Consider the following 17,404-nt stretch of genomic DNA (forward strand, 5'->3'; position numbering starts at 1 on the left):
AGGTTTGCAGTAAACACACAAACCTGTAGTGGAAATAAGACCAAACTAATCACACCTCCATGTGTACTCTCTCATGCATTTGCCCCAAAGCATGCCAAAGGATGGGAGACAGAGAGTGAAAGGCCGGGGATTGGGGTCACTGAGGAGGTACATTGTATCTTCTCTACAGTTGCTGATCATGAAATTAGGGTATGCAGCGTCTCCATAGCTGTTTCCACAATTCTGCAGACAGACACATGGGTGACAGACGGGCCCAGGGCTGCTGCATCACATGACACATGAGGACAGAGCTGCTGCATCACAGAATGAGTGGCAGGCATTCCGCTCTGGTAAATGATGAGTGATGAGAATGTATCCCGCATGGCTCAGCTGCCCAGGAATGATCAGAGGAGCTGGGAGGCTTCCAGCACTGGCTGCATCGTCACTTGTCATGTTCATTACCGAGTGTGAACAGCTGGGCCCGCCGCTCATCCCTCAACAAAGAACGCAGTGCCCCCACCACTCCTAACAATACGGCACAGAGCCCTCTCTCCATTCATTTCTCAATGAGCAGGAGACCCACCCGACTTCTCCACACACCCTCTACACAAGGCCCAGAACAGATGCCAGGCAGAGCTGACCAGGCCTCACCCTCTACACCAGGGCAAGAGCAGATGTCAGGCAGAGCAGACCAGGCCTCACCCCCTACACCAGGCCAGGACCAGATGCCAGGCAGAGCAGACCAGGCCTCACGCTCTACACCAGGCCAGGACCAGATGCCAGGCAGAGCAGACCAGGCCTCACCCTCTACACCAGGCCAGGGTCAGATGCCAGGCAGAGCACACCAGGCCTCAACCTCTACACCAGGCCAGGGTCAGATGCCAGGCAGAGCACACCAGGCCTCAACCTCTACACCAGGCCAGGGTCAGATGCCAGGCAGAGCAGACCAGGCCTCACCCTCTACACCAGGCCAGGGACAGATGCCAGACAGAGCAGACCAGGCCTCAACCTCTACACCAGGCCAGGGACAGATGCCAGACAGAGCAGACCAGGCCTCACCCTCTACACCAGGCCAGGACCAGATGCCAGGCAGAGCACACCAGGCCTCAACCTCTACACCAGGCCAGGGTCAGATGCCAGGCAGAGCAGACCAGGCCTCACCCTCTACACCAGGCCAGGAACAGATGCCAGGCAGAGCAGACCAGGCCTCACCCTCTACACCAGGCCAGGGTCAGATGCCAGGCAGAGCACACCAGGCCTCAACCTCTACACCAGGCCAGGGTCAGATGCCAGGCAGAGCAGACCAGGCCTCACCCTCTACACCAGGCCAGGAACAGATGCCAGGCAGAGCAGACCAGGCCTCACCCTCTACACCAGGCCAGGACCAGATGCCAGGCAGAGCAGACCAGGCCTCACTCTCTACACCAGGCCAGGACCAGATGCCAGGCAGAGCAGACCAGGCCTCACCCTCTACACCAGGCCAGGAACAGATGCCAGGCAGAGCAGACCAGGCCTCACCCTCTACACCAGGCCAGGGACAGATGCCAGGCAGAGCAGATCAGGCCTCACCCTCTACACCAGGCCAGGACCAGATGCCAGGCAGAGCAGACCAGGCCTCACCCTCTACACCAGGCCAGGGACAGATGCCAGGCAGAGCAGACCTGGCCTCACCCCCTACACCAGGCCAGGAACAGATGCCAGGCAGAGCACACCAGGCCTCACCCTCTACACCAGGCCAGGGACAGATGCCAGGCAGAGCAGACCAGGCCTCACCCTCTACACCAGGCCAGGGACAGATGCCAGGCAGAGCAGACCAGGCCTCACCCTCTACACCAGGCCAGGGACAGATGCCAGGCAGAGCAGACCTGGCCTCACCCCCTACACCAGGCCAGGAACAGATGCCAGGCAGAGCAGACCAGGCCTCACCCCCTACACCAGGCCAGGGACAGATGCCAGGCAGAGCAGACCAGGCCCCACCCTCTACACAAGGCCATGACCAGATACCAGGCAGGACAGTCCAGGCCTTACCCACTACACAAGGTCAGGGTCAGATGCCAGGCAGAGCAGCCCAGGCCTCACCCTCTACACCAGGCCAGGGTCAGATGCCAGGCAGAGCACACCAGGCCTCACCCTCTACACCAGGCCAGGGACAGATGCCAAGCAGAGCAGACCAGGCCTCACCCTCTACACCAGGCCAGGGTCAGATGCCAGGCAGAGCACACCAGGCCTCACCCTCTACACAAGCCAGGGACAGATGCCAGGCAGAGCAGACCAGGCCTCACCCCCTACACAAGGCCAGGGTCAGATGCCAAGAAGAGCAGACCAGACCTCACCCTCTACACAAGGCCAGGAACAGATGCCAGGCAGAGCAGACCAGGCCTCACCCTCTACACCAGGCCAGGGACAGATGCCAGGCAGAGCACACCAGGCCTCAACCTCTACACCAGGCCAGGGTCAGATGCCAGGCAGAGCAGACCAGGACTCACTCTCTTACACAAGGTCAGGGTCAGATGCCAAGAAGAGCAGACCAGGCCTCAACCTCTACACCAGGCCAGGAACAGATGCCAAGAAGAGCAGACCAGGCCTCAACCTCTACACCAGGCCAGGGTCAGATGCCAGGCAGAGCAGACCAGGACTCACTCTCTTACACAAGGTCAGGGTCAGATGCCAAGAAGAGCAGCCCAGGCCTCACCCCCTACACCAGGCCAGGAACAGATGCCAAGCAGAGCAGACTAGGCCTCACCCCCTACACCAGGCCAGGAACAGATGCCAGGCAGAGCAGACCAGGCCTCACCCCCTACACAAGGCCAGGGTCAGATGCCAGGCAGAGCAGACTAGGCCTCACCCCCTACACCAGGCCAGGGACAGATGCCAGGCAGAGCAGACTAGGCCTCACCCCCTACACCAGGCCAGGGACAGATGCCAGGCAGAGCAGACCAGGCCTCACCCCCTACACAAGGCCAGGGACAGATGCCAGGCAGAGCAGACCAGGCCTCACCCCCTACACAAGGCCAGGGACAGATGCCAGGCAGAGCAGACCAGGCCTCACTCTCTACACCAGGCCAGGAACAGATGCCAGGCAGAGCAGCCCCGGCCTCACCCCCTACACAAGGCCAGGGACAGATGCCAGGCAGAGCAGACTAGGCCTCACCCCCTACACCAGGCCAGGAACAGATGCCAGGCAGAGCAGACCAGGCCTCACCCCCTACACAAGGCCAGGGTCAGATGCCAGGCAGAGCAGACCTGGCCTCACCCCCTACACAAGGCCAGGGACAGATGCCAGGCAGAGCAGACCAGGCCTCACCCCCTACACAAGGCCAGGGACAGATGCCAGGCAGAGCAGACCAGGCCTCACCCCCTACACAAGGCCAGGGTCAGATGCCAGGCAGAGCAGACCTGGCCTCACCCCCTACACCAGGCCAGGGTCAGATGCCAGGCAGAGCAGACCAGGCCTCACCCCCTACACCAGGCCAGGGTCAGATGCCAAGCAGAGCAGACCAGGCCTCACCCCCTACACAAGGCCAGGGTCAGATGCCAGGCAGAGCAGACTAGGCCTCACCCCCTACACCAGGCCAGGGACAGATGCCAGGCAGAGCAGACTAGGCCTCACCCCCTACACAAGGCCAGGGACAGATGCCAGGCAGAGCAGACCAGGCCTCACCCCCTACACAAGGCCAGGGACAGATGCCAGGCAGAGCAGACCAGGCCTCACCCCCTACACAAGGCCAGGGACAGATGCCAGGCAGAGCAGACCAGGCCTCACCCCCTACACAAGGCCAGGGACAGATGCCAGGCAGAGCAGACCAGGCCTCACCCCCTACACCAGGCCAGGGTCAGATGCCAGGCAGAGCAGACCTGGCCTCACCCTCTACACCAGGCCAGGAACAGATGCCAGGCAGAGCAGACCAGGCCTCACTCTCTACACCAGGCCAGGGACAGATGCCAGGCAGAGCAGACCAGGCCTCACCCTCTACACAAGGCCAGGGACAGATGCCAGGCAGAGCAGACCAGGCCTCACTCTCTACACCAGGCCAGGGACAGATGCCAGGCAGAGCAGACCTGGCCTCACCCTCTACACAAGGCCAGGGACAGATGCCAGGCAGAGCAGACCTGGCCTCACCCTCTACACAAGGCCAGGGACAGATGCCAGGCAGAGCAGACCAGGCCTCACTCTCTACACCAGGCCAGGGACAGATGCCAGGCAGAGCAGACCTGGCCTCACCCTCTACACAAGGCCAGGGACAGATGCCAGGCAGAGCAGACCAGGCCTCACCCTCTACACCAGGCCAGGACCAGATGCCAGGCAGAGCAGACTAGGCCTCACCCCCTACACCAGGCCAGGGACAGATGCCAGGCAGAGCAGACTAGGCCTCACCCCCTACACAAGGCCAGGGACAGATGCCAGGCAGAGCAGACCAGGCCTCACCCCCTACACAAGGCCAGGGACAGATGCCAGGCAGAGCAGACCAGGCCTCACCCCCTACACAAGGCCAGGGACAGATGCCAGGCAGAGCAGACCAGGCCTCACCCCCTACACAAGGCCAGGGACAGATGCCAGGCAGAGCAGACCAGGCCTCACCCCCTACACAAGGCCAGGGACAGATGCCAGGCAGAGCAGACCAGGCCTCACCCCCTACACCAGGCCAGGGTCAGATGCCAGGCAGAGCAGACCTGGCCTCACCCTCTACACAAGGCCAGGGACAGATGCCAGGCAGAGCAGACCAGGCCTCACTCTCTACACCAGGCCAGGACCAGATGCCAGGCAGAGCAGACCAGGCCTCACCCTCTACACAAGGCCAGGGTCAGATGCCAGGCAGAGCAGACCAGGCCTCACCCTCTACACCAGGCCAGGACCAGATGCCAAGCAGAGCAGACCAGGCCTCACCCTCTACACAAGGCCAGGGTCAGATGCCAGGCAGAGCAGACCAGACCTCACCCTCTACACCAGGCCAGGGACAGATGCCAGGCAGAGCAGACCAGGCCTCACCCTCTACACCAGGCCAGGACCAGATGCCAGGCAGAGCAGCCCGGGCCTCTCCCTCTACACCAGGCCAGGGACAGATGCCAGGCAGAGCAGACCAGGCCTCACCCTCTACACCAGGCCAGGAAAAGATGCCAGGCAGAGCAGACCAGGCCTCACCCCCTACACCAGGCCAGGAACAGATGCCAAGCAGAGCAGACCAGGCCTCACCCTCTACACCAGGCCAGGGACAGATGCCAGGCAGAGCAGACCAGGCCTCACCCCCTACACAAGGCCAGGACCAGATGCCAGGCAGAGCAGACCAGACCTCACCCTCTACACAAGACCAGGGACAGATGCCAGGCAGAGCAGACCAGACCTCACCCCCTACACAAGGCCAGGGTCAAATGCCAGGCAGAGCAGACCAGACCTCACCCTCTACACCAGGCCAGGGTCAGATGCCAGGCAGAGCAGACCAGGCCTCACTCTCTACACAAGGTCAGGGTCAGATGCCAGGCAGAGCAGCCCGGGCCTCACCCTCTACACCAGGCCAGGGTCAGATGCCAGGCAGAGCAGACCAGACCTCACCCTCTACACCAGGCCAGGGTCAGATGCCAGGCAGAGCAGACCAGACCTCACCCTCTACACCAGGCCAGGACCAGATGTCAGGCAGAGCAGACCAGGCCTCATTCTCTACACAAGGCCAGGAACAGATGCCAGGCAGAGCAGACCAGGCCTCACCCTCTACACCAGGCCAGGGACAGATGCCAGGCAGAGCAGACCAGGCCTCACCCTCTACACAAGGCCAGGAACAGATGCCAGGCAGGGCAGCCCGGGCCTCACCCTCTACACCAGGCCAGGACCAGATGCCAGGCAGGGCAGATCAGGCCTCACCCTCTACACCAGGCCAGGGTCAGATGCCAGGCAGGGCAGATCAGGCCTTAACCACTACACAAGGCCAGGGTCAGATGCCAGGAAGATGCCCTTACATCTTCTGGACTCAGACTCCACAACCCTAATGGAGTTGGTACAAAAATCAACCAAATTTAATTTCGACGCCTCAGTTTACGAAACCACTGATTTCAAGTACCCAAAAATTCTCCGTGTCAGTGCTTTTGCGCTCCTGCGCATGTCCTGCACTGACACAGCCGTTGGGACAGGACGCAAGACGGGGCAGGAGGCGGCCGGCCAAGCAGGCACTTGCGAGTGCGAGCACGGGGACGGGTGCGTGCGACGGGCGGGCAGCAGTGAAAGACCTAGAGCCCATTTTTAAACGGGCTTAGGTCAGCTAGTAATGAATAAAATATCTAACTTTTTTCCAATATTCATTTATAGATTATTTAGTCAGTGTATGCTCATTGTAAAATCTTTCATCTTCCTAATTTACATTCTGCAATTTATCACAAGATGGTGACATCTTTAGTCCTGCCAGGTGATCTTTACGGAATGCTGGTAAGGGCCTGCTTTCACTGCTGCAGAAATCGAGACGTATCCACAGTTTCCCTGCAGGCAAATCCCGTGGGAAAACTCTGCCATAGGGGATACTCTGCCATGGGGATACTCTGCCATAGGGGAAACCCTGCCATAGGGGAGAATGCTGCCACCGTCCGAATAGCTTGCCTTAGCGATTCGGCCGACATTGCAGCATTTTTTGGTGCGGGAGGCAGCAAATCTCATAGCCGTGCATGGCTTCTGGGACCTGTCTGCGTACTCATAGACCAGGAAGTGGTGCCGCGCAGCAGCTAGTGGAAACGGGCCCTTACTGAGAGCTCTATGCACAGAGGGAGAAGCTGCTTGCTTGGCAGTTGGAAAAAGCCATTATTGCTGACAATGCAACAAGGTTCACAGACAGCAAACTGTCAGGAGCATGGTCATTACATCACTGTGAGAGGGGTTTCACCACAATATCAGCCATACAGACCCCCCCCCCCCCCCCCAAATAATCTGTTTGAGAAAAGGAAAAGATTTCTGGTGGGAGAGGGGGCATCAGCTACTGATTGGGATGAAGGTCAACCCTGGGTCTGAGTTATCAGCAGGCCACTGACCATTTCTAGAGCCAGATACCGCAGGACACTCCATCAGAGGTCACCAGTGGACAGGCCATACAAATGGGCACCTATACGAGGCCGGCCGGTGGCTATAAGGCTGTTGGTTGATCAGCGTACATCTGCAGGGCCGGTCACATGCCAGCAATACACACAGCTTGATTCACATGTAATTCCACCAGCCAATAATCAATGATCTGCGTCTCCAGCAGGCGGAAGGAGTTTATAACCCGTAACATCGTATAATGAATTCATTACCAGAGAGGATGCAGAAGCAGAGCATGCTGGGCCGCTGCCAACATGTAATGCAGCACAGGCCGGCGAGTTAATCTCGCTGCAACGGCCAGGCTGCTCCAGCGCACGCAGGGTTAATGCGTTCCTGCAGCGCGGCCGGGGAGAACGCCGATATGTCACGCCTTTTATTAGATCCTCCACTTGATGGATCGGCCAGGCTGCTCCAGCGCACGCAGGGTTAATGCGTTCCTGCAGCGCGGCCGGGGAGAACGCCGATATGTCGCGCCTTTTATTAGATCCTCCACTTGATGGATCGGTCAGGCTGCTCCAGCGCACGCAGGGTTAATGCGTTCCTGCAGCGCGGCCGGGGAGAACGCCGATATGTCACGCCTTTTATTAGATCCTCCACTTGATGGAACAGTCAGGCCTGGAACCCACTAGGGCGATTTTGGCAGCATATTGGGATCGCTGACAATCGGTGGCGATTCCCAAAAACGCTTTGCCAATATAAGTGAGTGAGGGGGAACCCATAAGTGCGATTGTGGTTAGGAGCAATCGCAGAACATGCAGCATTTTCAGCGTGTTATCGCTCAATGCAAAGTATATAAGCGCTGTATAAATCGCTTATCAAACGCATTATGCAGCGCTTTGGGGAGGCCAAGTGATCGCGCTTGAAATAAAACTTTAAATACTTACCCGGTGTCTTGATTCCCTTCTTCTGTCCATAGCTCCGCCCCCTAAAGGACAAGGTCACAGGCACTTCTCTGATTGGTCCTAAATAGGGTTGCCACCTCATCCTTTTAAATAGCGGCACATATGAATTATACATACATTGTGGCTAGTTAGATGCAGTTTAGGTAGTGATTATGAGCGAGTAGCCCCAGAACCGGAATAACTTAGATGTGCCGGTATTTAAAGAGTTGAGATGGCGAACCTATTCCTAGAAAAACACCTATGACCTCTTCCTTTAGGGGCGGGGCTACAGACGGAAGGACGCCGGTTAAATATAATAAAGTTTTATTTAAAAAAATAAAGAATCGCAAATCTGAAGCGCTGTACTTTACTGTACAGCGCTTCCAAGTGCCAGAGAATCGCAAGCGCAATTACTCTAGGAATTGCTGCACACAGCACTGCGGTGATTTTAAAGCACTTCAGCGATTCCTACTGGGTTCCAGGCCTGATACAGATACCACCTGCCCTATGCTCTCAGCTTGCGTGGCCGCTGCTGATAGAACAGGTCAGAAAACCCTCTCTTCACCCTCCATTGCCTACATGTACTTTTGTTTACACCAAACCTAAACACAAAGAAAAGAGATCTGACAATAATGTCAGAAGCACCTGATCTGCTGCATGCTTGTTCAGGGGCTATGGCTGAAAGTACAAGAGGCAGAGGATCAGCAGGATAGCCAGGCAACTGGCATTGCTTAAAAGGAAATAAATATGGCAGCCTCACATGATCAGTGTACTTTAGGCATTATTTCCTACTCAACCCTTTATTGACACATATGAATTATACAGTTCTTGTGGCTAGGTACAGTGGGTTGCAAAAGTATTCGGCCCCCTTGAAGTTTTCCACATTTTGTCATATTACTGCCACAAACATGCATCAATTTTATTGGAATTCCACGTGAAAGACCAATACAAAGTGGTGTACAAGTGAGAAGTGGATCGAAAATCATACATCATTCCAAACATTTTTTACAAATAAATAACTGCAAAGTGGGGTGTGCGTAATTATTCGGCCCCCTGAGTCAATACTTTGTAGAACCACCTTTTGCTGCAATTACAGCTGCCTGTCTTTTAGGGTATGTCTCTACCAGCTTTGCACATCTAGAGACTGAAATCCTTGCCCATTCTTCTTTGCAAAACAGCTCCAGCTCAGTCAGATTAGATGGACAGCATTTGTAAACAGTAGTTTTCAGATCTTGCCACAGATTCTCGATTGGATTTAGATCTGGACTTTGACTGGGCCATTCTAACACAAAGATATGTTTTATTTTAAACCATTCCATTGTTGCCCTGGCTTTATGTTTAGGGTTGTCCTGCTGGAAGGTGAACCTCCGCCCCAGTCTCAAGTCTTTTGCAGTCTCCAAGAGGTTTTCTTCCAAGTTTGCCCTGTATTTGGCTCCATCCATCTTCCCATCAACTCTGACCAGCTTCCCTGTCCCTGCTGAAGAGATGCACCCCCCGAGCATGATGCTGCCACCACCATATTTGACAGTGGGGATGGTGTGTTCTGGGTGATGTGCAATGTTAGTTTTCCGCCACACATAGCGTTTTGCATTTTAGCCAAAAAGTTCCATTTTGGTCTCAGCTGACCAGAGCACCTTCTTCCACATGTTTGCTGTGTCCCCCACATGGTTTGTGGCAAACTGCAAACAGGACTTCTTATGCTTTCTGTTAACAATGCCTTTCTTCTTGCCACTCTTCCATAAAGGCCAACTTTGTACAGTGCATGACTAATAGTTGTCCTATGGACAGAGTCTCCCACCTGAGCTGTAGATCTCTGCAACTCGTCCAGAGTCACCATGGGCCTTTTGACTGCATTTCTGAACAGCGCTCTCCTTGTTCGGCCTGTGAGTTTAGGTGGACGGCCTTGTCTTGGTAGGTTTACAGTTGTGCCATACTCCTTCCATTTCTGAATGATCGTTTGAACAGTGCTCCGTGGGATGTTCAAGGCTTTGGAAATCTTTTTGTAGCCTAAGCCTGCTTTAAATTTCTCAATAACTTTATCCCTGACCTGTCTGGTGTGTTCTTTGGACTTCATGGTGTTATTGCTCCCAATATTCTCTGAGGCCTAGTGCACACCAGAGCAGTTCGGCTGCGTTTTGCGATCCGCTTGCGGCTGCGGATACGCTTGGGTAATGTATTTCAATGGGCTGGTGCACACCAGAGCGGGAGGCGTTTTGCAGAAACGCATACTCCCGGGGAGAGGCATTTTTTGGATTGTGGATGCGTTTCTGCCTCAATGTTAAGTATAGGAAAAACGCAAACCGCTCTGAAAAACGCCTGTTCAGAGTGGTTTTGCCGGCGTTTTTGTTACAGAAGCTGTTACAGCTTTACTGTAACAATATATGAAATCTACTACACCAAAAACGCTACACAAAACCACAAAACCCTAACTGAAATGCTACAGAAAAAGAAGAAAAAGCGTTTCAAAATCTGCTAGCATTTTGCGGATCTGCTAGCGGTTTTTGGTGTGCACCAGGCCTGAGACAACCTCTGAGGCCCTCACAGAGCAGCTGTATTTGTATTGACATTAGATTACACACAGGTGCACTCTGTTTAGTCATTAGCACTCATCAGGCAATGTCTATAGGCAACTGACTGCACTCAGATCAAAGGGGGCCGAATAATTATGCACACCCCACTTTGCAGTTATTTATTTGTAAAAAAAAATGTTTGGAATCATGTATGATTTTCGTTCCACTTCTCACGTGTACACCACTTTGGCCTGGTGCACACTAAAAACCGCTAGCGGATCCGCAAAATGCTAGCAGATTTTGAAACACTTTTTCTTCTTTTTCTGCAGCGTTTCAGCTAGCGTTTTGCGGTTTTGTGTAGCGGTTTTGGTGTAGTAGATTTCATGTATTGTTACAGTAAAGCTGTTACTGAACAGCTACTGTAACAAAAAACGCCTGGCAAACCGCTCTGAAGTGCCGTTTTTCAGAGCGGTTTGCGTTTTTCCTATACTTAACATTGAGGCAGAAACGCATCCGCAATCCAAAATCTGCAGCAGCCCGGGAGTATGCGTTTCTGCAAAACGCCTCCCGCTCTGGTGTGCACCAGCCCATTGAAGTACATTACCCTAGCGGATCCGCACCCGCAAGCGGATCGCAAACCGCAGCGGAAACGCTCCGGTGTGCACTAGGCCATAGTGTTGGTCTTTCATGTGGAATTCCAATAAAATTGATTCATGTTTGTGGCAGTAATATGACAAAATGTGGAAAACTTCAAGGGGGCCGAATACTTTTGCAACCCACTGTAGATGCAGCTTAGGCACTGATTATGTATAAGCAGCCCCAGAACTTGTATAACTTAAGGCTCATACACACATCAGACTATAGTCTTTGGAAAATGAAAGATCACAGACCAATTTTACCACCCTTCATGTAGTATGAGAGCCATACCTACACAGCCTATTCTATGGAGCTGAACTCCCCATCAGACTTTGCAAGATGCTGCACACAAAGATGCTGTACAGACACAAAAGATCAGTATCTGCAAACGATCTGTTCCTGCAAAATATCCATTCCTGCAAATTGCATTCATAGTCTATGGGATCTGCAGTTCCTCATACACACCTTGTTTAACTGACATTCATCTGCAGATCTGACAATCCATCCTGGTGGGTGTGATCTGCAGATAAAGGTCTGTTAAACAAGGTGTGTATGAGGATCTGCAGATATCATAGACTATGAATGCATTTTGCAGGAACGGATCTTTTACAGGAACAGATCTCTGAGCACTTTTGTGAGTGCTTTTTAAAGCTCTTTTCCCTGCGCTTTCAGAGCGATTTGCATTTGACCCCCATTCATAGACCCCCATTCTGCAGACCCTGAGCCCCCTTTCTGGTAGTGCTCTCACTGACCAGAGGGGATCATCGTTATACAAACTATTGTCACCGGTCAGATCCGAATGTCACAGTCCTGACAACAGCTATTGTGGCTAGGCAACAAGACGCTAATAATCCTATACAAATTCAATGCGCTCAGAATCGGGCCAATCGAAACGTACTTCCTGCTGATCAATCAAACATTCAATCTGCTCAACTAAACTCGGTCTGTTGGAAGATAGTTGGGCGTGCGTATGGCTGGCAAACAACAAGACAACCAACTGATAACAGGTGCTTTGCCAGATCCATCTGGTGGATCAATCTGCCCAACTATCATGCAGGTTGGAACGTGTGTACAAGACTTTTGAACAACTTTGCTGCTGCATTCACGCACCTTCTACCGGCTGCACCTGACCTGTGAACTCTCCATAAACATGGTAACGGTTCCCAGAGGAGCAATGTCACCATACAGAGCGGCAATCACTGGCTTCCTGCTGGTCTACAAACCAGCGACCAATACCGCAACGCCAAGGTCGGGCGGCAGAGTCTATGCCGGCCTCTGTCCTCCTATACCCTGCAGGCTGCATGGCAGATATTACCCCATTCATTTCTACTACCCACAGTGGAAAAATAAAAACACTATACATTACATTAACGAGCACTTTTAAGGCCTAGGTCACACCAAGTTTTTGTAGCAATTTGCAGTAGCGAGTAGCATGTGTCTAGCGATTTTCTATTTATGCCTCGCGATTTTGGAGCATTTGGGTTAAGCGATTTTGCAGTTCTTGTACAATGATTTGAAAGTGAACAGCTTCAGGCAAAAAAAACCTGTGATTTTTAAAGGAAAGGTTCAAGCAAAAAAAAAAAAATGAGTTTTACTTACCTGGGGCTTCTACCAGCCTCATGTAGCCATCCTGTGCCCTTGTAGTCACTCACTGCTGCTCCAGTCCCCCGCTGGCAGCTTTCTGACCTCGGAGGTCAGGGCCACATTGCATACATTTTTACGCATTCCAGCTAGTGCAGGAACAAAAATTTACGCGTTGCACCACTAACACGTAAAAATGTTTGCGTTAATGTTCCTGCACTAGCGGGAATGTGTAAAAATGTACGCAATTCGGCCCTGACCTCCGAGGTCAGAAAGCTCCCAGCGGGGGAGTGGAGCAGCAGTGAGTGACTACGAGGGCACAGGATGGCTGCATGGGGCTGGTAGAAGCCCCAGGTAAGTGAAACTCATTTTTTTTTTTGCTTGGACCTTCCCTTTAAAGTTTTCCTATACTTACGGTATATCAGTGGGGAGTCAGTACAAAAATATCCGACTCCTCAGTTTATGAAACCACCGACTCCAACTCCAGGCAAAAAAATCACATCGCTCTGGTGTGAACTACCCCATAGAAATGGACAAGTGGTTACAGGCAGCACCCAACCATCTAGATGCGACGTGCTATTGGTCGTTGTCCCTCTGTCTCCAGGAACAGCAAGCAGGAACTCCAAGAGAACAGACCCAGCACCGTCTTCAAGTGTATTATAAGCTCTTTTATTTATTTAAAGCATCAAAAAGACAAAAAGGGCAAAAAGGCACAGACTTGCCCTTTTTGTCTTTTTGATGCTTTAATTAAAAGAGCTTATAATACACTTGAAGACGGTGCTGGGTCTCTTCTCTTGGAGTTCCTACCCCATAGAAAGACATTAATCAAGTGCTTTTCGAAACTCTAGCGCACTCACGAAGCACTCAATCCCAGAAATTGTGCCCAAAAAAAATCAGCAAGAAATGCTACATAAAGTGCAAAGTGCTTCATTCAGTGGGGACCAGCCCCGAGGCAGGTTAAATGGCCTGTCACAAAAACACTGACCATGGACTGTGGCACGGGCATCAGACTGTATCTATGTACACACATGCTGACTGATGCCTTGGAGAGATCGGGTGTCAGTGTGGGAACAAGGCTGTACACACCCGTCGCTAGTCTGCAGGCTAGTGATGTGTTCTGTTGCTATGGTGAGATGCAGCAGTAGGTGAAGAAATGCACAACCCCCTAGATCATCAGTAGATGTGCCACGTCTAACTCCGTAACAAGAGTGAAATCTTCCGAAGGGATTAAGCCAGCACCATCAAAATGCTCTTTTGATGGTGCCGGCTTAATCCCTTCTGTTGCTATGGTGCATGACAGACAGTGAGGAGGACCAGGGCTGTGGATTCGGTACAAAATCATCCGACTTTGACTCCTCAGTTTATGAAGCCAACCGCTCCAACTCCAACTCCAACTCCCCAAAATGACTCCGACTCCTACTCCACAGCCTTTGCATGGCTATGGAGTGGGTACAAAAATCATCTCCGACTCCTCAGTTTATACAACTACTAACCTGACTCCAGGTACCCAAAAATTGTTCTGACTCCTCGACTCCGACTCCACAGCCCTGGGAAGAACAATAGCCTGTGATGAATAGCGGAAAAGCCGCCGCATGTTCTGACAGTAAGGCGGCTGATTCCGCGTCTGATGCGGCGGTTTGTCCGCGCCAGCATGCGTCTGGTTTGTCTGGAACTAATAGTGCGCATGGGAAGAATGGCGAAGGGACCGCCGCGTGTTCTGACGGCAAGGCGGCGGATTCTGCGTCCAGTGCAGCGGTTTCCCCGCAGCAACATGTGTCTGGGTTGTCTGGACCTAGTAGTGCACACAGATGGAGAGCTACGCGCGCGCGCGCCGCAAGACAGGCTCTTTATACCAATAGGAGAAAGATCAGCTGATCAGGGCGGTCAGCTGATTCCTGCTCAGTCAGTGATTGGTTGATGGGAGCTGGGCGGCGCTTTACTATATATATCTCCTGCTGTTCAGTTGCTGGTTGTCTGGCGTTGCGAATACCTATGTGTTAGCACTCAGACCTTAGTCAGATTCTTCCGTGTGGTGGAACCAGGAGGCCCTGGGAATCCACACTTAGCCAGTTACTGTATATCATCTGTGTTATTCTCTAGCATAGTTCCAGGGTGTTGAGATCACGGTCCTCACACCCCAGACTAGGAATACTGTATATCATCTGTGTTATTCTCTAGCATAGTTCCAGGGTATTGAGATCACGGCCCTCTCACCCCAGACTAGGAATACTGTATATCATCTGTGTTATTCTCTAGCATAGTTTCAGGGTGTTGAGATTACGGCCCTCACACCCCAGACTAGGAATACTGTATATCATCTGTGTTGTTCTCTAGCATAGCTCCAGGGTGTTGAGATCACGGACCTCACACCTCAGACTAGGCCTTGTTCTGATATCTGTTATGACCTGTAGCTTTCCTGACTATTCTTCTGATCTCTGATTTGGTACCTTGCTTATCTGATACTCTGTTACCGACCCGGCCTGTCCGACCTTCTGGCGGTCACCCCCCTCAGGGTGTCCAGCCTTCCGGCAGGGGTCCCCTGCTCTACAGAGGGGACACTGCTCCTTATCAGTCAGGGACTCCCTCTCCAGGTGTCCTTGACTGCAGTAGAGTCTTCTCTACTTATTGGACCACCTGCTACCCCGGTGGTCCAAAGGTTACTGTTGCACCAAAACACTTACACACTCAGGTGTCTAGAGGTTAGACATATTTGATTATTGGCGATTCTGCAGATCCTCAATAATCAGGTATATCTGTATTCTTGGGGATACTGCAGATCGGCCAAGAATCAGATTCTCTCTCTGGTTGCTGACACCTATTGTTACATAGCCATGTCTGGGCAGATCGCAGCCCGCTGCACCCACAACAGATTCTCGCAGAGGAGGTCTTCATTGGCTGAGTTTAATCTAGCATGAGTACAAGTATTGTGACTATGCTAGGGGCATTAGATTGTGAGTTCTTCTGAGGGACAGATAGTAATAGTGATAATAACAGAGATATCTGTACCCACAACAGATTCTCGCAGAGGAGGTCTTCATTGGCTGAGTTTAATCTAGCATGAGTACAAGTATTGTGACTATGAGTTTAATCTAGCATGAGTACAAGTATTGTGACTATGCTAGGGGCATTAGATTGTGAGTTCTTCTGAGGGACAGATAGTAATAGTGATAATAACAGAGATATCTGTACATGGTAAGGGGTTCACACCAAGAGCACTTTCAAAGAGCCTTTTGTGATCGTCAAGGTTTTGAAAAGCGCTTGGACAATGCAATCCTATGGGCTGTTTCACACATCCTCCATGAAATGCTTTTGTCTGCTTGCATGCAAATTTAATACGAATCTATGCAGGAGGTCTGCGCATGCACAGAAGACCTCGACTGACGCGACTGAGCCAGTTAGGGCTGACTGCAGCTGAACGGCAGACCATGGGAGGACGGTGAGGAACTCAGACGAGCTGGAGGAACCCCCAGAAAAGTATTGATTCTTTGTATTCTAAACAGCTCTGGTAAACTTTAACCCTTTTGCGACCGGCTGCCTAACCCCCCTTAAAGAGGAACTCCAGCCTAAACAAACATACTGTCTTTAAGTTACATTAGTTATGTTAATTAAAATAGATAGGTAATATAATCTCTTACCCACCCTGTTTTAAAAGAACAGGCAAATGTTTGATTTCATGAGGGCAGCCATCTTTTTGGTTGAAAGGAGGTGACAGGGAGCATGAGACACAGCTCCAACTGTCCTGTGTCCTGAGCGCCTCTCCCAGTTGCTAGGCAATGTGAACAACATCATAGGAAATCCCATCATGCTCTGCACAGCATCAGGGAAAAAAAAGCCCTGGCTTTGATGAGTGGAGCTTAGCTAAAAATGCAGCTAAAAATGATGCTTTGGTAAGAAAAACAAAGTTCTGATGCTGTGAAACTGTTAAAGAGACACCTAGCCTTTTCAGTGCTGCTGAGTAGATTTTTAGTCCGGAGGTTCACTTTAAGGACCAGGTGATTTTGCAAGGGGGGGAGGGGGCGTTTGGGGGCGGCCAGACAGCCAGATCCCCTCTGTATGCAGCAGCCTTTACTCACCTCCCAGGCTCCAGCGATGAGCAGCTTTGGACCCCTCCGCTCTGCCCGGCATATCCGCTCACTCTGACGTTAAATTCTGGGTTGCCAAGACCAGACACTTACGTCAGAGTGTGCGGATATGTCGGGCAGAGCGTAGGGGTCCACAGCTGCTCATCGCTGGAGCCTGGGAGGTGAGTGAACACAGATTTTCAATCGATTTCTTGCTGAAATCTATAAAAAAAATCTGTGCACAGCGTGTTGTGGGAATCAGTCAGATAGATCCCTCTCTGATTACACTATTTTTCAGACTATAAGACACTTCTGACCATAAGATGCACCAAGGTTTAGAGGGCAAAAAAACTGAGAAAAAAAGGTATACTACACCTGGTGTGTCAATGGAGCAGTGGCGTCTAGTGTGTGCCCAATTATTATGTACCCCTTGTACCTCTTGTGTGTGCCCCTGTGTCCCTGTGTCCTCCTGGTGTCCCCTGTGGTCTCCTCTGTCCCCTTGTACTCCTGTGTCCTCCTAGTGCCATCCTGTGTACTTCGCTGTCCCCCTTGTCCTCCTGTGTCCCCCTCTGTATGTGTGTCCTCCTGGTGTCCCCGTGTCCTCCACTGTCCCATTCTGTCTTCCTGCGTCCTCCTTTGTCTCCCAGCTCCATCTTGAGTCCCTGAGTGCAGCTTCAGCCTATGGGGAACAAGTTTGGTAACTTG

The 17,404-nt window shown here is 52.3% G+C and overlaps 2 protein-coding genes across 5 annotated transcripts in view; one reads left to right on the forward strand and one right to left on the reverse strand.

The window, feature by feature from the left end:
- Positions 1-17,404, reverse strand: part of DPYSL5 (dihydropyrimidinase like 5) — a 166,274-nt gene that overhangs the window by 142,083 nt on the left and 6,787 nt on the right. Inside the window, exon 1 of one of the 4 annotated variants that reach the window (XM_068279882.1) lies at positions 7,243-7,264. The exons of the other annotated variants lie outside the window; for them this stretch is intronic. The gene's annotated coding sequence lies outside the window, so the exon portion shown is untranslated. Of the gene's footprint in view, positions 1-7,242; positions 7,265-17,404 lie in introns of those variants that run through there. 4 annotated transcript variants of the gene reach the window in all.
- On the forward strand, positions 2,490-6,212 carry LOC137504581 (collagen alpha-1(VII) chain-like). Its single transcript, XM_068233163.1, has one exon. It carries the CDS (start codon positions 2,490-2,492, stop codon positions 6,210-6,212), a length of 3,723 nt encoding a protein of 1,240 aa, XP_068089264.1.

Source organism: Hyperolius riggenbachi, chromosome 4 (genome assembly GCF_040937935.1).
Source record: "Hyperolius riggenbachi isolate aHypRig1 chromosome 4, aHypRig1.pri, whole genome shotgun sequence".
Lineage (NCBI taxonomy): Eukaryota > Metazoa > Chordata > Amphibia > Anura > Hyperoliidae > Hyperolius > Hyperolius riggenbachi.

What these genes read in the sequence shown, in the direction of transcription:
- LOC137504581 (XM_068233163.1), top strand. Translation starts at nt 2,490, where the DNA reads ATGCCAAGAAGAGCAGACCAGGCCTCAACCTCTACACCAGGCCAGGAA.